Source organism: Lolium rigidum, chromosome 6 (genome assembly GCF_022539505.1).
Source record: "Lolium rigidum isolate FL_2022 chromosome 6, APGP_CSIRO_Lrig_0.1, whole genome shotgun sequence".
Taxonomy (NCBI): Eukaryota; Viridiplantae; Streptophyta; class Magnoliopsida; order Poales; family Poaceae; genus Lolium; species Lolium rigidum.
Genome location: NC_061513.1, coordinates 39,607,517 through 39,629,034, shown reverse-complemented (window position 1 = coordinate 39,629,034; position 21,518 = coordinate 39,607,517). Strand labels below are relative to the sequence as shown.

The 21,518-nt window shown below is 48.7% G+C and overlaps 2 protein-coding genes across 2 annotated transcripts; both read left to right on the top strand.

The window, feature by feature from the left end:
* The first annotated feature begins 9,405 nt into the window (after positions 1-9,405).
* Positions 9,406-15,371, top strand: LOC124662500. Its single transcript, XM_047200329.1, has 6 exons — positions 9,406-9,548; positions 9,876-10,275; positions 11,269-11,616; positions 11,715-12,522; positions 12,615-12,906; positions 14,740-15,371. Exons 5-6 carry the CDS (start codon positions 12,861-12,863, stop codon positions 15,369-15,371), a joined length of 678 nt encoding a protein of 225 aa, XP_047056285.1. The 5' UTR covers positions 9,406-9,548; positions 9,876-10,275; positions 11,269-11,616; positions 11,715-12,522; positions 12,615-12,860.
* A 1-nt stretch (position 15,372) lies between these two features.
* Positions 15,373-18,685, top strand: LOC124662499 (increased DNA methylation 1-like). The gene is made up of 6 exons (XM_047200328.1): positions 15,373-16,612; positions 16,709-16,782; positions 16,935-17,185; positions 17,278-17,364; positions 17,904-18,003; positions 18,125-18,685. The coding sequence occupies exons 1-6, from the start codon at positions 15,514-15,516 to the stop codon at positions 18,683-18,685; spliced, it is 2,172 nt and encodes a 723-aa protein (XP_047056284.1). The 5' UTR covers positions 15,373-15,513.
* The last annotated feature ends 2,833 nt before the right edge of the window (positions 18,686-21,518 follow it).

The following is a 21,518-nucleotide window of genomic DNA, read 5'->3' as shown; positions in this document are numbered from 1 at the left end:
GTTTTATGACAATACCTACATGTTTTATACACATTATATGTCATTATTATGCATTTTCCGGAACTAACCTATTGACGAGATGCCGAAGGGCCGGTTCTTTGTTCTGCTGTTTTTGGTTTCAGAAATCCTAGTAAGGAAATATTCTCGGAATCGGACGAAATCAATGCCCAGCATCCTATTTTTCCACGAAGCTTCCAGAACACCCGAGAGCCGCCAGAGGGGAGCCCTGGGGGGCCCACACATGTGGCCGGCGCGGCCCAGGCCCTGGCCGCGCCGCCCTATTGTGTGGTGGCTCCGTACCCCCTCCGACTCCGCCTCTTCGCCTATTTAAAGGTCCCTGACCTAAAACTTCGATACGAAAACGCCACGGTACGAGAAACCTTCCAGAGCTGCCGCCATCGCGAAGCCAAGATCTGGGGGACAGGAGTCTCTATTCCGGCACGCCGCCGGGACGGGGAAGTGCCCCCGGAAGGCTTCTCCATCGACATCACCGCCATCTTCATCAACGCTGTTGTCTCCCATGAGGAGGGAGTAGTTCTCCATCGAGGCTAAGGGCTGTACCGGTAGCTATGTGGTTAATCTCTCTCCTATGTACTTCAATACAATGATCTCATGAGCTGCCTTACATGATTGAGATTCATATGAGCTTTGTATCACTATTAGTCTATGTGCTACTCTTGTGATGTTATTAAAGTAGTCTATTCCTCCTTCACGGTGTAATGGTGACAGTGTGTGCATCGTGTAGTACTTGGCGTAGGCTATGATCATAATCTCTTGTAGGTTATGGAGTTAACTATGATAGTATTGATGTGATTTATTCCCCCTTCGTAGTGTAAAGGTGACAGTGTGTATGCTATGTTAGTACTCGGTTTAAATTGCAAAGATCTATTATGCTCTAAAGGTTACTTAAATATGAATGTCGAATGTTGTGGAGCTTGTTAACTCCGGCATTGAGGTGCTCTTGTAGCCCTACACAACGAATGGTGTTCATTATCAAACAAGAGTATATGTAGCACAAAGGAAGAGAACTTATTTATTATGTGATCAATGTTGAGAGTGTCCACTAGTGAAAGTATGATCCCTAGGCCTTGTTTCCAAATACGCAATCATCGCTTGTTTCTTGTTTTCTTGCATCTTTACTTCCTGCGGTATTACTACCATCAAGCTGCACGCCAGCAAGCACTTTTACGGCGCCGTTACTACTTGCTCATATTCATTCATACCACTTGTATTTCACTATCTCTTCGCCGAACTAGTGTACCTATACATCCGACAAGTGTATTAGGTGTGTTGGGGACACACGAGACTTCTTGTATCGTGATTGCAGGGGTTGCTTGAGAGGGATATCTTTGACCTCTTCCTCCCTGAGTTCGATAAACCTTGGGTGATCCACTTAAGGGAAACTTGCTGCTGTTCTACAAACCTCTGCTCTTGGAGGCCCAACACTGTCTACAAGAATAGAAGCACCCGTAGACATCAGTGAGGCGTGGCGGGACCGGCGCGTCAGCGGCACCGGAAAAATTCGTCCCCCTCTCCCGCCAAATCGCGCCTCTCCCGCCGTGCATTTCTGCCAACCCAACACATTTGACCTATCCCGCCGATTCATTTCTCCCTCCCCCCACCGTCGCTACACTATTCCTTCTGCCGCCACCCTCGCCCCATCCATGGCGCAGCCGACTGCCCCCAAAAATATGGCCAAGAAAGCGGCCAAGAAGCCGTCAGGCAATGAGACGAAAGGGGCAAAGGCGCCCTTCGCGAAGCCATGGAAGGCGCCGGCTCCGAAGAAGAAGCCGGAAGGATGGACCGATGGTCAGTGACATCAAGACTGTCTGCGCCAAAAGATTTCGACGGCGGAGCGGAAAGGACGCAGGGCGGCACAGCTGGAGAAGAAGGCGTTGGCAGCGCGCGCGCACCAGAAAATGCTGGCCGGGTGTATCGCTGCCACCAACGCGAGCCCATGGAGTACGACGGTGCCGGTGTACATTCCGGGAGTGTTGTCCCCGTCGACATCCGAGTTCTACAACGACGGCCCCTCCGCCACTCCCGGGTGCGTGACGCCAAACTTGTCGCTGCACTACCAGGATATGCTATCGCATGGCGGCTTCAACCTGAACGCCCTCTTCTACTCCCCGGCGTATGAGCCAGGACCCGGTCCGGAGGGTGCCCCGTTCAATGGCTGGAGGGGCCCGCTCGAATTCGACGGCGCCGGTGTTGAGGAGGATGAGGAGGAGGAGGGGGGAGGGGGTGGAGGACGACGAGATGACGAGCACAAAGAGGGCGGTGACAAAGAGGACAACGAGGGTGCCGGTGAGGATGCCGATGATCTCGTGGAGGTTGACGCGGACGACGTGAGGAGGAAGAAGAAGAAGAAGAAGGCGTCGGGCACACGAGGCCCCAAGTGGACGGTTCTGGAGGATCTATATCTGTGCGAGTCATGGTCGACGGTGAGCCATGACTCCATCATCGGCGCCAAATACGGGAAGTATTGAGCGAGGATCAAGGCCGAGTTCGATGAGCGCAAGCTGATCAACAATGACTACAACAAAGTGACAATGAAGAGGAGCGAAAAGGCAATATCGACGCGATGGGCCATCATCCAGGCGTCGGTGAACATGTTCCATGGGTACCATCACGACTTAGAGATCAGAGGCAACAACGGCGCCAGCATCAGCCAACTGGTACTCTTTCTTACATAATCTATATCGCCGACGTTTTGTTCGATAAAATGATTGCGCTTCCTTTGGTTAGTTTGACAAGACCATGGATTTGTACCGGAAGAACTCGGAAGGGCATAAGTCGTTCGCGCTGATGCATTGCTATAACAAGCTCAAAAAGAACCCCAAATGGCAGTCGACGCGTGTTTCGTTGTCGAAGGGGAAAGATGCCATTGACTGGATGCGCTGTTGGCAACATCGGCAGGGCGCCCTATCGGCAACAAGGCTGCCTTGGCCGACGCTGCGTCGTCCGAGAAGACGTAGGCGTCGCTCACGTAGTGCCTCGTCGAGGTCTCCTCGACCTTGCTCTCCCGCGATAAAAAGGCCGATGAAAGGTGGGCGGCGCTGCTCAAGAGGCAAGCGGAGAAGATGGAGCTGAAGAAACACAGGGACGACATGTCCCTGCTGAGAGCGTCGACAGAAGGAATGTCTCCCCGGACGCGGGCGGCGCACAACTTCTTCAAAGGTAAAACCCTCGACGACATCGAAGCCAAAATGACGGCGACAGACGCTGCGTCCGAGGCAGCGGCAGCGGCATCAACCCCAACCTCGGAGCAAGAGCCAGCAGACGCGTCTGCGACAACATCCGCTACTACACCTGTGTCGGTCTCTGCCTCGACGTCGGCGACGGAGCATGCACACCGGGCAGATCACAACGAGTTCATCGTGATCGACGGGCCTATGTCGACTCAGGATGCGCTGTAGGCGTCGACGTCGCCCAACCCCAACCCCTTCTTCTAATTCTTTCGTCAGCCTGTAATATGATCGCGCGCTCAGTACTTTGATCGCCGCTACTCTGATCGCGACAACTTCAGCGGGAACGATCTATTTTGAATGCAAATTATTTGAATTCCTCATTGTGGACGGTGTTTAGGGGACGCGACTGGGGAGCGACATCCCTAAACGCGGCATGAAAAAACTCGTCTCCCAAATACTTGATCCGACGCCGTTTCAGAGACGGTTTGAGGGACGCGACTGAAGATGGTCTGAATCCCACATTTTAGAGGCTCGCTTGGGCTAGATCGCGGAGAAAAGAGGAGATGAAGGAGGCAGCGGGTGGGTTAAGGCGTGGGCTTTCGATGGAGTGGTGGAGAGAGAGTGGATTTCAATTGAGTTCTTTTTTGGGCGGGGATAACCAGAAGTTGCCATCGACACCATTGGATGCAAGATCGTGCGACCTAGACCGCGTCTCCCCGTGGGGATAGAATCCTCACGTGCGCGCGATATAATCTTGGCTCTGGAAATTATTAGTCGCCCCCAAAGATATTCTTCACTCATCATAATTCGTTCAAGGCGCTCACGTCGCGAACCAGAGAAGAAAAGAAATCGAACCGAGCTACGTGCGCACGTACGACCGGCCGCCCGTCGCCGTCGCAGATGGCCGTGTCGTGTCGCAGAGTGGAATCAGACGAAAGCGGGCGGCGAGGAAAGTTCCCAGAAGCTGGTGCCTGCCTGCCTGCGGCGGGCGGCAAGCAAAGGCGACGCCGACGTCGACACACACACAGCTGATTGACAGCCCAGTCTCGTCTCTCGTGGCAGGCCACCTTGTTGTTGCTCTTGTGTGGCTCTTTGGTCTAGCGTCTCTCTCGCGCTTGTCTCCTCTGCTTGTTGCGCTCGGCTCCGTCTTGTTTCCGCAGCTTCGCTATCGCTCCTCTCCGGCTCCACTCGATCTGGCTAGTGGTGGTAGTACAGTCCAAAGGACCGTTTCCTTCCTTGTGTGCTTCTTGCACCTAGCGTTGGACGCTCCTGAGGTAGATCTAGCTTGTGAGTTGCGGCTAGCGCGCAAGTGACTGATCCTAGCTACTTGCAACAACGACATCTCCTGATCCATCTGAAACACCAGTTGTAATTATTTTCGTTCGTTTAGGTTAGCTCCGTAGATAGGAATGAGTACAGAGTACATCTGTACATCAGTACATGTCCTCTCTTTTCTGTCCACTCGGGACGGGGTAAATCCAGCGGCCACACCCATTTGGTCCGCGTTGACGGTTACCTCGTTTTTAAATTGTTTATCACCAAACAAACAACATAGTTCACGATCCGATGTAGTTCTCAACTGAACTAAAAACAAATAAATTGATAGGAGTTGACTACAAGTTTTTTTTCCTTAAGGTCACATATGCTTAATCAAATCAGACTGAAGTCAATCATGAGTGTGTGACGATCACGGCAGTATAGGGGAACTCTAAAAACGTTAATGGGCTAGGCTCCATCTCCACCAATTAACCCTTAAATTGCCACCCTTTCTCATGAAGGCTATCACCACACTTATCCACAATGATTATGTTCTGCGTGATTAGACAAGGAGTCATCAACCCCACATGGTTTGAGTGCTCCATATTCCACTAGGGTGCTGAACAATAGCCCATCCAAATTGAAGGACACCTAATTTCCGTTCCACATATTTCCTACAAGCCTCCTGTTCTTTAGCAAATTCTTTTTTTTCCTTCTGTTCTTTACGAGCACAAATTGTCTTCACAATTGTGAACCAGTCTTCATAATATCTTGTCATGCAGCAAACATCAAGAAACGACAATGCACCAATCCACATGACCGTTGTATTGCCTCTGGCAAGCAAAATGGTTGTTCTTCGACTCCCAATACATGCAATCTATGCTTCCAAATATCCCAAGAAACCCGCTGCATCGTTGATCGATAACAGTCGAACAATGTCGGTAACATTTGGCTCTCTCAGGTAAACATCGCCAAACACCGGAATCACGACTTTGCAGAACTTATACGTGTTGTCAAGGCTTGTGGTCTCGCTAATGCGCATGTAGCCATCAATAAGAGCACTGACAACACCATATAGACGCAAGCATGTGAATAGCCGAGTAACTTTTTTTTGTAAGAAGTGAAACTAAGCTTACCGACGACATCGGTATTCCATTCCAAGCACGAGCCGTGGTCCCTCGCGCCATCGAGAGTTTGCATGAAAAAATTTCTTGACATCACAAAGAAGCGCCAGAATATGTGCTCCGAGAAGAGTGAATTAGTACGACAGAAGTAGTCTTTGAAGAGACAGTTATGGCCGACTTCTCGTTTACGCTTGATATTGCCCCCGTGTGTCGTCGTCGAGCCCATGAACAGTGAAATCTATCTATCGTTGTGCTCGTGGATGAGGGCTGTCATGGCAATCATCACTTTGGTATCACCGTCAAAGTTATCGTTTAACGAGGTATCAACGACATTATTGTACAAAAACTCCGATGGAGTGTATGTGATCCATCTAAGTACAACATGAGAAAATGGTCATATAATTGTCACTCAATGTCCACACCTACGTAAATGACCGATAGGCCGAGTTCGTGCCTCAGTTCAGTCGCACAGATGGCCCATAGGCCAAGTTTGTACCACAAATTAAGTCGCGCAAATGGCAGATATGCCGAGTTTTTACCTCAAATTCGATCGTGCAGATGGCCGAACAGGTCTGGACACTCTGTTGGTGGGATGGGTCCGAGCCGATGGACGACGAAGTCGACCTGTTTACGTGGGGACGAGTGCGTGTAAGAACGCCAACAATAGGTCTGGCCTCCGATGAGCAACAACCGAAGCCGACGACAAAGAACGACGCGTGCAACGATGTCAGTGTGGTGTTGCGACGCAGAGGGAGGAAACGATTTTGGTGTGGAGTGACTTGTGTGCCATTGACGGCCTGGGAGAACAAGAGGGGAGCATGCGTAAACGCATGTCCGCGTGATCGCATTCCGAACCAAAATTTAGGTTGAAAATGGATTGGCATGTAAGTCTTAGACTACTCACAATGGGAGTATCATAGCTAGTATCATGCATCACATGCATGCAAAAAGTTGATGTGTCACATCAATAAATGAAGAAACAGATGGTAGTAGTATCAGGGAGTGATGTTTTGGCACATGGGAGCGTATGCTCCCTTTATTTTAAAATGCATGTTAGACACATTTTGAAATGTCAAAAAAATTGAAACAAAAATTTCGCGCGTACATCTTCAAGTGCTATGCGCTCACAAAGTCGTTTCATGAAAAATCGACTTGTCGTGTGGCGTGTGTAAAAAGGACAACATTCGGTGCTAAAACAATGACTTGTCACAAGATAAATTTTCTCTTTTTCACGTAGACTACAAAAACTATCAGTTTTTCGTGAAACTTGACGAACATACATATATTATGTACATGTACAAGTAAAAAAATTATTCAAATTTTTTAACACTTGAAAATATATTTTTATGGTAGAGGGATCATACGCACCTGGGAGCCGAATTGAATTTCTGGTAGTATCATAGGTAGATACTGTATCATAGCACGTAGAACTAAAAAAATTAATGTCAAACCAATCTTGTACACACTTTTGCATTGAGATTCTACAAATCACTAAATATAATTAACCTATGATACTACTACATGATACTAGTACTATGCATTGTGAAGATAGTATCACACACTAGTACCATATGCATGATACTACTATATGATACTCCCCATTGTGACTAGTCTTAATTCATGTCCGTAGGACCGATGGATCAGGTATTTTGCAGTCTTCCAATTCGCGCAAACCAATTCGAACAGTGTCGGTCCGTGTGGATTGGCCCGCTGATGCACCTAGGACAAGCATGACTCATTTTCACATATAAAAACAAATATCTCCGTAGCAGCACACATAGTTGCAGAACTACTTTACTTACTCCAATATAACTAGATTGTCGTTGTAGTTTATTTAGAAAACAAAGGATTGATGTCATTGCAGGTTGACCGAGCCAGCATGGGAATTGACTGGCTTTTGTCGCCGGCGAACAAAAGAAAGTCCTGAGTTTGTGCTCGCGTGCACTCCAGGGTTGGGTGCTGCTCCACCATCTGTCCCCGTCGATGCAGTCCCCAATTCCCTAATCCCGGGTTCCTGTCGCCATTACCTGCCTCGCCTTTTTCTTCTTCTCCACCATTTTTCCTTTTTCTAGCTGTATTCTATATAGACCAGAGACGAGTCCGGATTTTCCAACCAGATAGTAGATACTCCATCAGAGTTAAGCCTGGCATTGACAGATACACTAATTGACTGATGCTGCTCCTTAGCTAAACTAGTACCGCTGCACAAGGACAAGTCGTCCTCCTGCTATCCTATCCTTCTTTTCCCTTGGTATAGTAACTAGTCGTCCTCCTGCTCTGCAGCAGTAGTCCGATGCACGATCGGTCTCATGTTTGAAACCGTAGAAACAATACTAATGGTGAGGTTGAATAGTTCAAGCTGCCTGCAAATGTTCCGACTTTGACAGCTTGGTTGCCCCCTGGCATCCACATGGCCGTATCATCCTTGCCAAATCACTGAACTATTTATCATATGGGCTAGCTGCACAATCAGTTGAACATTAGCTGTTAGACCGAGCCTCGGATAATCCTTGACCGAGTCTTGGCTTTGACAGCACGCTTATATCAAATAATCTACAATTCTACATGCATATGCCACTCAGCTCACTACCTGCTTATCAAGAACAGGAACGCACGCACGAGTACAGCCGACAAGGTACAAGGCTCTACGCGTAGGCATAGCTAGCTGTATATGAGATGGCCGGAGGATTCCATTCATGATTCATGGAGGTATATATGGACGTATGGTCAAATAGAGTCAAACATAGCTGAGACGATGATCTAGCCATCGCTGATCACCTTTAACATGCTTGCGACATATTATTCCCTCTAATCTACTAGCAACCCAGCACCATGATCAGAATCGCCACGTGCATGGCAAAGAAGAACAATTGCACCGAAAGGGGAAACAATGGAATGAGAGGTTGCCTTCGGAAAGGAGGAACGAACAAAGCCGCCCACTTGTAAAGGGCAAGAAGACAACACACACACACACACATATATATGTCCTAATTCAGAATCCCACTACCCAATTGCAGCATAATTCCACTGGGGCCGCCGCTATATGTATATAGAACTAGACATAGCGCATATGTAATTCCCTGGCGCGGTGACGCGCTGATAGACAGGGACCTCCATGAACAAGAAGCATATCCTCATCTTGTATTTTTCTCGACCGAGTTTGGCCGTAATTTACGTGGTCGGGTCCGCTTGTGGAAAGCCAAAGATAGCTCTATTTCATAGAAAAATGGAAGAGCGAGGCCATCTATAGGTTCCTCTGATATGCACTAGTCCTCTTTCAGTGCATGCAAACTTTGGTTATGTGTTAGTGGAGACCCAATGATAGAGCTGGGAATGACAAGTTGCAACCATAATTTGGCAGCACTGATGTAGGTCAAGGGAAAAGGCCAGTACAGGTGTCGTCCTAATGTTCACAACTAAAATCCGGTCATCTAGCCGCAAAAAAAAAAAAAACCCGCAAAAAAAAGAATTCTGATGCCAGGAAAAAAAAAGACATCTATTAAAAGTTTCCATGCGTTGAGAAAAGAATTCTGGCCCAGGGCTCCATTAGCGTGCAGGCTGCTGAAGGAGTTAGGAGATTATAGATGCCACAGCTGACGGCCCAGTAATTACCCAACCGATGGGCTGTCCAAAATTTGTACAGCCTGCTGGGCCGGCCCACGCACCACCTCCGCCTGCGAGCTCCGGCCGCCACGCCGTGTTCGCCGACCTCTCCCTCTTCCGCCGCCGCCTGGACACCGCCTCCTCCGCCGCTCCACGTCCACGCCTCAGCACGAATCCCCTCGTCCCCATGTTGCCTCTCCGCAGGCGGCCGACGCCGCGCTGCCCTCCTCGTCCCGCCACCTGCATCTCCGTCTATCCGTGTCACCTTCCGCCGGACCGCGCCACCACGAATCATTCTTCTATCCCAGACGCCACCGTCGCCTGCCTCTCTTCTGTGCTGGCGCCAGGGCTCGGATGATGTCTTCGTGTCTCGGTAAGGGTCCTTGCCTCGAATATTTGTTTGCTGCGTGCTAGACTGGTAATCAAATCCATCAAACCTATTGCATGGTTCATTCGGTCCTGGTTGATGCTTATGCTAGTACTAGTGCAAACCTGTTATAGCTCAACAGAAAAAGTTAGCCAAACCCATGCGTCCAAAAATTAGGTCAAGTTCTTGCCAGTGAACCGGCAGCCCGTACACAGACTCGATACTTTACGTTTGCTTAAATTGATCATGCAGTTCTCAATTTTGAAACAATTGGTTGCTGCAAGGCAGGTAGTTCTTCGTGTCAGTGTGTAACAAATGTTTCGGTGACTGCAGAGCATCATGTTTTTACTGCGAGGACTGGTTTGTCTGCGAGACTCGTGCAAGCAGATGTTGTGAACACTCTTCGTAAAGCTGATTGGCAGCGAGCATCCATTATGCTATTGAATCTTCAGCAAACCAAGGAAGCATTAACTTCGCAAGATTTTTTTCTACATGTTGGAGTACTGTGCAGAAGCACCTGGTCCTTTGGTAAAATCTACTGCCGGATGCATATTTTACCGAAAGCATGGAGTTTGCTATAGTCATTTTGGGCAGTTCGTTTTTTTCCGGATCTTTTCCCATGTGTATAGTTTGCTATGGAGATGTTGGACATCGTTGAGAAGAAGGCCATGGATGTAAAGGCAATTACAGATCTGTCACTCGAGCACTCACTGAAGGAGGGTATTGCAATGAGGTACGCCATACTTCTCATGTCCTGAGTGCAAGTTTTTGTATTTTTAACTTGTTCTGCTGTTCAATCATGGAAAGAAACATGTGAAACTGCTTTAAGCAGAGCTTTTGTAGCAGTAACAATGCAGTGTACACTTGCACCGTCCAATTCACTGTATCGTCTGTGTAAACTATCCTACTATTCATGTCCAACTTACCGTTTCTTAACGATACTAGCTAGCTAGTAGGCAGTCAAAATTTCAATACCACTGTGTCTTCTTTGTATAAAACGAAGCTTCAACACTAGGCAAGGCCTGTTTTCCAGGTACTCGATAAATGGTTATACTATTTCATCCTTGGCCAAAATGATGAATCAGTTATTTTCTTTCGCGTGCCAGTGTCTCTAAGTTTTTGCATGGTTATGCCCACAAATATTTTCATGCTCACCCATGACATGCAGCCATTGTTTCACTTGTAGACCTTGACTTTGGCCATAATTTGGTTTCTGTACCTGAACTTCAAATTACCATCTAGAAGTAATCCTGATCGCTCACCATTGGCAACCATTGTTTTTATATGACCTGGTAGTGGTCTTCCCTTAGGCAACAGTGTTTTTTTTCCCTTCTGGTTTGCTGGTGACTATCTGATCTTTGTTTTCTGAATTAACAGTTGATTGCGTTAATTTGTAATTTGTATTCCCTTCTAGTCTATAACTGAAACTATCACTGAGATTCTGATGTTTTTATCGGTAACTGTTGCATGTTGATCTTAGTTTCTTTTACTTCTGGTCACATGTTTTTTCCTTTTCTGTAACTCATGTTTAGGGCGTCTCTTAGACATTGTTTTTCCGTTTCATGTTATGTTAAATTTCACATGTTTCTGGGGATAAATCAGCTCGTGCCACATATATGTTACATGCTATGCTGATTGAAATATGTTAAGATGTTCATCTGAACATAGTTTTAGATCGAATATTGCGCCAGCTTGCTTTTGATTTATGTATCTTTCCTGGTTGCAGTTTTGCAGAGAAATTTGTCTGCTAGGTATTATAGTCCAAGCATTATTACTATGAGGAAATTTCGTGAAGGCTTTCTCTACATTAGGTGACCTTGAATCTGCAGTGTATGGTCATATCTTGCAGCGTATGGTAGTCCTTGCTGGAGAAGGCACTGACCATCCGAGAGTGTCTTCCAAAAGGAGATGCCAATCAAAAAGATTAGACATTCCTGTACCTGCTTTCAATGGAGTGGAAGATCTCAAACTTGTATCAGACTATGATCTGCCATCGTCATTTCAAGGAAAGATGGGAACCGTTCCAGGTGGAAACTAAATCATCAAAACATAAGCAAGTCATTTATTTCTGCTGGTCTGTTCTGCATTCCAATTCCATAAGCCCAGTAGTATACTTGTAAACTCTTTTTTAATTATATTTATGAAACTTGTTTAATTTCAGTCTTATTCCAGGTGACAATCTTGCTGACAATTCTGGACTAGGCAGTGGGAGGGTGACAAAGACATTGAGTTTTGCACCAGTTGCAGTAAAGAACATCTTGCGATGGACTTTCAATGATATCTACATATGTGCGTGCAACTTGACAACTGCCAGTTGTCTGAGCAATTATTTCTAGAGGTAACACATATGTATGGTTTTGTTAGCTTAAGGTATATTTTGGTTTGCCATCTTTCTGCTAACTTATGCCTTCACCTAAGCACTTCCGTTAGTATGTTATATTTTAGGAAACTTTGCCAGCAGCCACAGTTATTTTCCAGCGTTTGCCAAAACACACCACCCTATTGTGCCTTTGCCAGGTATCATTGAAATGCTGTGGACTCCTTATAACCCAAAACAGAATGTTTCACTTTTCTCCGTGAAGTTACCAGTTCTGTCTTCGAAGCGTTTTCTTCTCCAGCAAACTCTAGAGACGAAGGGGAGGGTGCCGTGGTATCGAAGACAGATAAGCCGTAGAGGGTACCTCACGGTGGAGAGAGAGAGAGAGAGAGAGAGAGAGAGAGAGAGAGAGAGGTGTTACCCGGCGATCCACTGCGGTTACAGCGAGGTTGATTCTCTGCCCTAAAGGGGCTGTCCCTGGACCGACTTATAAAGGTGCTGGTCCTAGGGTTACAGTAAAGTCCTAACCGACTAAAGGCAGAGTCCTACACCGATACATGATTCGGGTGTACGGTCCAAGTCTGTGGGCTTCATCCGGATTCGGCTTGGGCTTCGTGAAGCCAGTTAGGCCTTTGTCTTGGACCCGGGCGGATGTGCTTTACGGTGGGTTCGCCAGCTTCACTCTTCGTGGGCCATCCTGGTTCATTAATATTTGGCCTTGTTATGACTCTAACCCTAAATTATATCCACAACAGAGGAACCCCCGCATCAACGAGAACCCTAGCGGGCGCCGTCCTCCATCTTGCTCGCCGCGGTTGCCGTTCTTCATCTCGCTGGCCGCGGGTGCCGTCCTCCGCTGCGGCCCCAACACCTTCTCTACGTTGTCTCTGTCCTGCGTCGCCGGCCAGGCCCCAACGGCGACCGGCGTGGCAAGGTGCCGCGCCGGCGCCACCCAGTGAGGAGCCTGGGCCCTGTAGCCTGCGTTCTCGTCCGCACTCACCATGTCGCGCTGGACCATGTCACCAGCGCCCTCCAGTTACATGAAAGGTATCTTCTATCTTGTTAAATATGGTTGTGCACAGTAATTATTTTCTGAAACCCTGAATATAATCATACAGTTATGATATACCTAGTTACCTACACTTGCATAAAAGTAAAATGTTGTATTGTCTGATATTATTTACAGATAATATAATTCTGATGTTAATTACTGTTATTACTTGCCTTGAAAGCTACCATGTCAAACTGGACTGTACCTGCTATATTGTGACTGCTAATCGCTATATTTAGTTACTCTCCATAAAACCTACTAGTACTATATTTATATTCTCGTGCTTTCCCGACTGAAGTGATGAAGAGAAGGGGTATTCAACCTTATGATGATACAGTGGTTGCTCTCTCAGTTGGCCATAGCAAAAGTTTAAAGTTGGGTCTGGCTGAGGACTTGTTGTGAGGAATTTCAGAACGAGTATATTCCTTCTTTAATGCTTTGCTTTCTGGTGCTGACATTATGGTAATGCGTTGATTTCTTTTGAGAAAACACAGAGGACCTTTGCGTTTCTTTTCATTGAATAGATAGAGTTTGTTACAATCCTCCTAATAGGTGGAAATTACAAAATAATGACAGTCGTTGCGCATTTTCCATATCATCCGTGGGGTTAGGAGGGTCGTTGAGGCGAGGCCCTTATGCAGGGGTTTGGGAGTGCATTGCCTGGCCATGAGTTGAGTCTTGACCCACCACTCGAAGAGGGACTCCTCCTGGTCTAGGGGTGTGTAGGTTAGCTGCGGCCACAATAAGATTTCATGCCAAATCTGCCTAGAGGCAGAGCATGTGACCACCAGGTGTGACATCGTTTCAGGAGCCTGACTACATAAGAGGCAGACTGAATGATGCTGCAGCCCGCAGCGGGCAAGACGATCAGCTGTCCAGCAGCGGTCTTGATCTGAGTGCCAGTGGAAGAATTTCACCTGTGGCGGCGCCCAATTTCTCCAGATTAGCTTCCAAGCCTTGCCTGCGATTGAACCCTGGAACGTCCGCAAGATCTTGTTTTTTCAGTTTATTCTGTTTTTTTTTTGCTTAAAAGGAAATAACTGTGGTGGACCTGAGATTCGAGACCACGACCTAATGCTACTTGACCTGATGTTGTTACTGCTGCGTTGCATAAACAGCCGTACTAATATACGCTAGAAATTTCTTTGTTTGGTGCTAGAATTTTTTGAATTCAATTTTCATTTGAATAAACTCGTATGAAAAATTCCCAAGATTTCCAAGATTTCGCGGTAACCGTATTTTCCGGTGTCCTCTGGTAAAAAAATGTCACCGAGAAAAAAAAACCTTGGTCACAAGTACAGTCGGTGACAAGTTTGGAGCGAGGTGAGCTCTGAACGCACTATCTGGAAGCTGGCAAAAAAACGTGTTCTCATTCCCCATACCAGCCATGAACTCAGTAGGTTTTGGAAGCTTTAACACAGGACACCTCATCACCGAGTGCATCTTGTTGCAAATATAACAGTAGTGATCCACCTTCCAATATTTGTTTGCATGTGTGTGTCTATGTTACAGTTCCAGCATCTAACTTTGGATTTATTTTTGTCATTGATACTGTCCCGGCAGAAGGCCGCGGCTAAATCACTTTGCCTGCTATTTTTTCGTTGGCAACTAATAATGTTCTTGCCAATGTTTTTTATGTATCTCTACTGCAAAATAGAGGAGAAAGCATTGATAAATTGTTTATGTTGGTGTGCAATGCTGGATTACAACCAATGCCTTCCGTGTTTCCATTTTAATTCGCTTCCTTAGTTAGCTTCCTTTTATTTAGCTGCCTCGTTAATTTGCAGAAGCAAATGCATTCTGTTAACTTGTTCTTGATCCTGCACCAGAAATCGTATCTGAAGATCCAGCAAGCAGCATGCCTCTATTCCCGGTGCTGGCAAGGTCTGAGAATGGCACCGCTGCCAACCAGTTCCACGTGCTCAACTCTAGCAGCGGCGGCTCTGTCAGACAGGCGAACGACGCCCCGAAGTTGGGCCGTTCGGCGCCGGTGCACGCCATGACCACTTACAGCCCTCCGGCCACCGGCTGGGCTTCAGCGACGGCAGTGGCCCTGCGTCCTCCGTTCGGAGCTGTGACGTCACCGATGCAACAGACGCCCCCGGCGCACCTGCTGCAGCAGCTCATGATCTTAGCGGGGTCTTCTTCGCGGGCGCCGTGGATGCAGAGCTACATGCAGGCAGGCCAGCCACCATCGTTATTCTCCCCTCCAGGAGAGCCTGTGGTATGCTCTGCTTCTCCACAGATACCGGCAGCTAGCTCTGGCGCCGTCCATGGCGCCATCTCCGCTGTACAGAGCGATGCCAGCGGCAGCCACTTCAATCCCATGGACATCGGTGCCGGCCGTGCCATCGCAGCCATACAAAGTGACGCCGGCGGAATTCACAGTAGTCCCTGGGGCACCGGCGCCGGTCGTGGCGCTGTCACAACTGTAAAGCGACGCTGGTGGAAACCACAGTAATTCCAGGGGCAACAGCGCCGGTCGTGGCACCAGCGCCATTGAAAAAAGCGACGCCGGCGGTAATCCCAGGGGCACTGTCGCCGGCTGCGGCAGACTGGCGAGCGCGCGGTCACTCGAGATCGCCCCTGTCAGTACCACTGCCATGCCACAGGCCGTGGGCGATGGAGACACCGCTGCGATGCAAGTTCTGGGCCCTGTGTTGGCCATGCCGACCACCGGAGCTGCTGCCAAAAGGAAGGCTGCAGTTCGATCGCCAAACGGCCGCCTACGGAAGCCACGCGCGCCCATGGTGAGCAGGGGCACTCCTGCGGGGCCTAAGAAGGTCCCCAACAAGAATGCCGTTGCCATCTCCGGCGAACCGGCAGGCACGCAAACTGGTGCCCAAGGCAATGAACTGCCGAAGGCTGTCTCCCCCGCGGCGCCGCTGACCAAAGGCAGGAAGAGGAAGAGCGTGGCCTCCGGCGCCGCACCCTCACTGGCATCAATGGCGCCGAGCAGCGCAGCCACCCAGTGCAGCCTTGTCACCAGGCGAAACAACAGAAGCAGCAGCACGGCGTCCACAGCGCGAGCAAAGAAGCACACCATCCTGACATGGCTGATGGACAGCGGTGTGCTCAAGGAGAAAGAGAAGATGTTCTACATGACGAGGCCGGAGCTTGCTGCTGCAGGCAACAACAGCAACTGCGGCACCGCAAAAGTCGTCACTGGCACGGTCACCCGGGCCGGCATTCACTGCAGCTGCTGCAACACCGCCATGCCGGTCCCAGCTTTCACCTCCCACATCGGCTTCAGTGACGAGACATCGCAGCCGCTAGCGTGGGAGCAGCTCCTGCTCACGTCCGGCAAGCGGCTGCTGTGGTATGTGCAAGAGGCGTGGAAGAAAGAGAGCATGAGGATATTCCCCGCGGAGGAGAAGGCGGTGCTGGAGCAGGACAGGGACAGTAGCGCGCAGGCGAAGAAGAAGCTGATTCTCAACGCCAGTCGATGCAGGAAATACGATCTCGCCGTCGAGGGGGTCAATGGCGGCGGGGACCAGAGTGACGATGCGTGCGGCGTGTGCGCGGACGGCGGGCAACTGCTGTGCTGTGACAGCTGCCCGTCGACGTTCCACCCGGAGTGCCTCGGCGTGCAGGTGCCTGAAGGCTCCTGGGTCTGCCACTACTGCCGGTGCTTTGTGTGTCTCGCCCGCGATGATGGCCATGACGGCGGCCTGTCCACGTGCCAGCAGTGCGCTCGCAAATGTAAGCAATCTATCCGTGGTGGTCGTGATCTTCGCTCGTACATGTTTCTGAAGAAAAACAAAGCTGATGGAAATTACTGCATTCACAACTCTGCAGATCACCAACAATGCTGCCCGTCCCTGTTAGCCGGGCACGAGATCAGCCCCTACTGCAGCAAAACCTGCAACAAGGTGAATGTAACATCTTACAATTATTCAATAACTTTCTTTTACTATACTGAATTCACTGATACTATTTTTAGAACTCCTGATCATGCTACTGCCACAGTGGCAATGACAGTGTGCCTTCTTCTTCTCAATGTCTCTTTGTGTGTTGATTCTAGATGGCTGCGAAGCTGGCTAATATATTGGGAGCTACAAATGCCGCCGGTGGAGAAGGCTTCTCATGGTCCCTACTGAAGATCCACAAGGACTCTACGCCTGGCTCCTCCTCAGATTCTTGCGCCGACATTGCCATACTCGAGTGCAACGGGAAGCTGGCGGTGGCGCTGGGCGTGCTGAACAAGTGCTTCAACCCCATGAAGGACAGGCGGACCGGCATGGACATGCTACACCAAGCTGTGTACAGCCTAGGGTGAGCTGAAATTCTTTCTCTCTGTCAGACAAATCAAGGTTTAGAGCTCTCTTCTGAATTTCAACACTGTTCTTTATGATGTCGTTGGGCAGATCGGAGTTCAAGCGGCTGAGCTACGAAGGATTCTACACCATGGTCCTGGAGAAGGACGCGGAGATCATCTCAGTGGCATTGGTCAGGTACGTATCGCATGGGTCAGAAACTCTGTTTTCATGAAGAACACAAATCTTCATGCTGTTTTGTTCACTGCATTGGATTATTGGATATGAATGGTGACGATATGGTTGAGATGGGCCTGCTGATGTATGGGTCTCTTTCCATCAATCGTTGGGCCTGGGTATATTTGTTGCTGTGGCATGAGAGGAGTCATCTTTTCAACCAACTATGTTCTACCATAAAAAAAAACCATCTTCTCATTTAAAAAAAAAAACTATAAATATGTTTCCCAACTGCGTTTCGTTTCAGTTGTTCAACAACCAAACATATAGAATGGCTAGTAATTATCTTGAGCATTATGTGCTATGTTTTGTAACTTTGGAGGGTGATGGAGTTTAATGTGAGTGGGCAATCGGACAGTGGGATTCAGACTAATCCTAGAGTTTTAAGCTACCAAAGTACAGGCAGCAGATTCAGAGTTACACATGAGAGAGTACTTATTTGTCTAGTACAGTACAGATGAGCACGCTAAGATACGTACATCTCTCAACTAAATTTGCAGGTTTCACGGCAGCAAATTGGCGGAGATGCCATTCGCGGGCACGCTGCCGCACTACCAGAGGCAGGGGATGATGCGCCGCCTTGTCAACGCCGTCGAGCAGGTGTTTTCAGAGACCGATCTGTACAGCCGGAAAGAGAGAGAAATCATTTTCACTTTGGTGGCTCAGAGATCACCTGCAAAGTTCTGTTCTTATCTCTGAACATTTCTCGTGTTGTTGCCAGGTGCTGTCGACGTTGGAGGTGGAGAACCTGCTGATTCCGGCGGTGCCCGAGGTGGTGGACACGTGGAAGCGTTCCTTCGGCTTCGCGCCCGTGGAACCGCGGCTGAGGGAGGAGACCAAACTGCTCAGCATGGTCATCGTCAACGGCACCACTCTCCTACAGAAACCCATCATCAACGCTGCTGCGTCATCCTCCTCGAAGCAGCAAAAACATGCCGAGGACCTGGGCCAGGCGGCACCAGTGGCGCCACCGATGAGCGAGGACGAGCTGGCGTTCCTGGAGATGGTCTGGCCGGTCTGCAGCTTCACCGACCTCGTTACCGGGATCGCCTATTCCCCACGCCCATTCTGTGCAGACCCGCTGGCCGCCGCCGTCAGGGCTCCCGTGGGCAGTGGTTGTAGCCTGGGGAGGAGCTCTGTTGATGGTGGCGCTGGGGGGCGGCCGCGGTCCTGGGGCAGCCAGGCGGCGGGCAGCTCTGGCGGCGGTTGCAGTAGCAGCGTGTCCAAGATCTACGCTGCGGCCGCGCGTGGCGGCAGCCTCCGGCTCGGCATCAACAAGTGATCGATCGTGCCGTACCTGCGCGACGACGACGAGATTTCAGAAGACTCTGTTGCGACTTTGGTTTTTTTAGAGCCGAACTTGCTGTGACTTTGATTCGGTCATTGTGTTCTGTCGGTGACGTGGACCTGCATGCTACACTGCTCTTTGGCGCTGGGTTGGTGTTTCCATATACTGTTCGATCGTGCAACAAAAGGACATGACTTGGTTACTCTGAAACTATGACAATAATCGATGTTTTACATGTACTTCGTATATTAAACGTAGGTAGAGTATATCGAGATCTAATTCAGCTCACAGGAGCATATGAATCTATTGTGAGAAACATTTCAAAATGCCAAAAAAAAAAAACCTGAACTAAAATTTGATGTAGGAGGTGGTGTTTTGGCTCATAGGTGCATATAAATCTATTATGAAAAATGCATAAAAACAAATTGTTAAAAAATTATGAAATAAAATTTCCATGTATATCCAGATATACTATGTTCGCACATAAATTTTCAGGAAAAGGAACATTTTATGTGGCTTGTGTGAAAACTAAAAAGATAAAAATTTGTCCCATGAGTAGTCATGTTGAGGCATGAAAGTTTGTCTTTTTCACCGGACACAAGAAGTGTTCGCTTTTCCAAAAATAAATTGGGTGCGAACATAGAATATGTAAGGCGATGGTGTTTTGGCTCATAGGCATATGAACACCACCTGCTACATAGAAGAGGATGTTGTTTTGGCCAATAGGTTCATATTCAGCTTTTATTTACAACATATGCACCTATTGATCCATAGAGAGTGGATTTGTTGCCACCCGGTGGCACTGCCCCCCGTGTGGCTGCCGTCGGATGACTAGCTGGAGATTCATTCTGCACTGTTAGCAGACCAACACGTTGGAGCTAAAACTTAATGAATCACGTTGAAAATTGAATTAGAACCTAATTATACGTTCATGTGGCAGAGAACAGCAGAGCCATGCAGCGTAAAACCCGGCGCTGGCTTGTGTAAAGTGAAGGAATAAATGAGCCAAACGTCTCTCTTAATTTCCAATGCGCGCACAGTGTTATAGTCAGCGTTGCAGCAGCTCTGCATGCATGCATCTTGGCCTGTGCAGCGCGAGGAGCTCCAGCTGCTGGTTTTTGATCGAGCATGGTGCTGGCCGCCCGCGAAATTGAAGAACTCGAGCACGAAACCACCGCCGGACACGCGGGCAGGCTGCACGTCACCCTTCGCGATCTTGCTGTAGCCCTCCGCGTTGCAGAGGCTCTCATCGTGGTGTTGGCAGCGGTGTCCGTCACTCATGGTGGCGAGCTGGTGGCGGTCAACACCAAAGCGGGCGGAGATGTCGCTATTTATGCCATGATCGATGGAGACACTAAGAGGAGTATATTCATATGCTAACGTCAGTGATGGCCATATCGCCGAAGCCGGCCTCCGCTGACGTGCAAAATGTAGAACTCGCCGCATTTGCCCTCTCGCCGGAGAGGCTCCCGCCGGAGTGTAGGAGCTTGCCGACTGCTGCTGAGAGAAATGCATGCATGAAGCGCTGCTGGTCTTCTCATTGTTGTGCATGCATTTTACATTTAATGCTTGTCTTCTGAAAAAAGGTGGTCAGTTCAGGTCGTGTATTCATCCACTTCAGTAAAATAGATAAAAAAAATGTTGATGGCCACTGTGCGCTCGGCAAAAACATCATGTGGATTAAAAGAGGCAAAAAGGCAACAAAAAAAAATGGTGCATGCATACAGTATACATTGATGGCTGACATGCACTCTGTCTCTTGTCTCTGCATGCGACTTTGACTAAGCAATTCACATCGAGAAAGCCTGCCATCAATCTGACCTTTTCTGCGTCTCACTGACCTAGGCTGCAGACCGTGCAGGTGGATTTGCAGATGGTGTACCTAATAAGAGCTTGAGAAGTGAAGCTAAAATGCATCCAGTCCGAATCTATATGATGGATCGGACGATAGCTAGAGGGGAGGCATTGCCACCGGGTGGCAACACCACATTTACCTTGATCCATAATAGGCGTCAAAGGTTTTAGTTCAAATTAGCTCATATTTAAAGTTTTAAATTAAATTCTGATACTAATTATAGATCAGATGGAGTATTTGGGGACGGAGTGAATACGTAGTATATGGCAAGGGAGTGGTTGCTGCCTGGGAGGCGATGGGTCAACATTCAAGGAGGGCGGTGGCATGCGCAGGAGGATAGGACCGGAACCCAAACAACGGCCATGACATCATACACACGCGACCATCAATCCATCATCATTGTACACATGACGAAACACCACAAACAATGAAACAAACACCACACGTCAAAGAAAGCATCGAGCATTCATTCATGGACCGTGTGTCTTGATGTGTTATCTTCAAAATGAAACAACACCCTGCTTATTCTACTCTGCATATTTTTATTCTGAAGTGGAGATGGAAGTCGAGAAAAAAGGTAATTTGACGGTGACAGAACGCAACAGCAGTAATATAATGGCGTTTACTAGTGTTCCCAGCCTAGTAATCTGCTGCCACGTTGCGGGAACCAGAAGAGACAAAACCTGGAATTTCTACAATCAGCCAAGCCAAGCCGCAATCGATGCGCAAAGTGTCCATCAGACGTACTACTACCTCCGAGAATCCGAGATCACGCGCGCATGGTCAAAAGAGCCTGGCAGCTTTAGCCAGGCAGCTGGCTCCTCCCCTCGGACGCCACCAGCAAGACCGTTCTTCACAAAGATCCTGCCGGCGTGCGCTATGGCGAGCAAGTGTATCCGGTCAAGTCGACGTTTGCAGCAACGCATCAGATTTCAGCGAAAGGGAGTTGAAACCACCGGGCTTGCAGCGGAA

Excerpts from the sequence above, each read along its gene's own strand:
- LOC124662500 (XM_047200329.1), top strand. The coding sequence starts at position 12,861 with ATGTCGCGCTGGACCATGTCACCAGCGCCCTCCAGTTACATGAAAG. Across the intron at positions 12,907-14,739 it reads GCCCTCCAGTTACATGAAAG|AAATCGTATCTGAAGATCCA; the intron begins GTATCTTCTATC and ends ATCCTGCACCAG.
- LOC124662499 (XM_047200328.1), top strand. The coding sequence starts at position 15,514 with ATGCCACAGGCCGTGGGCGATGGAGACACCGCTGCGATGCAAGTTCTG. Across the intron at positions 17,365-17,903 it reads ATCTCAGTGGCATTGGTCAG|GTTTCACGGCAGCAAATTGG; the intron begins GTACGTATCGCA and ends CTAAATTTGCAG. Across the intron at positions 18,004-18,124 it reads TTGTCAACGCCGTCGAGCAG|GTGCTGTCGACGTTGGAGGT; the intron begins GTGTTTTCAGAG and ends TGTTGTTGCCAG.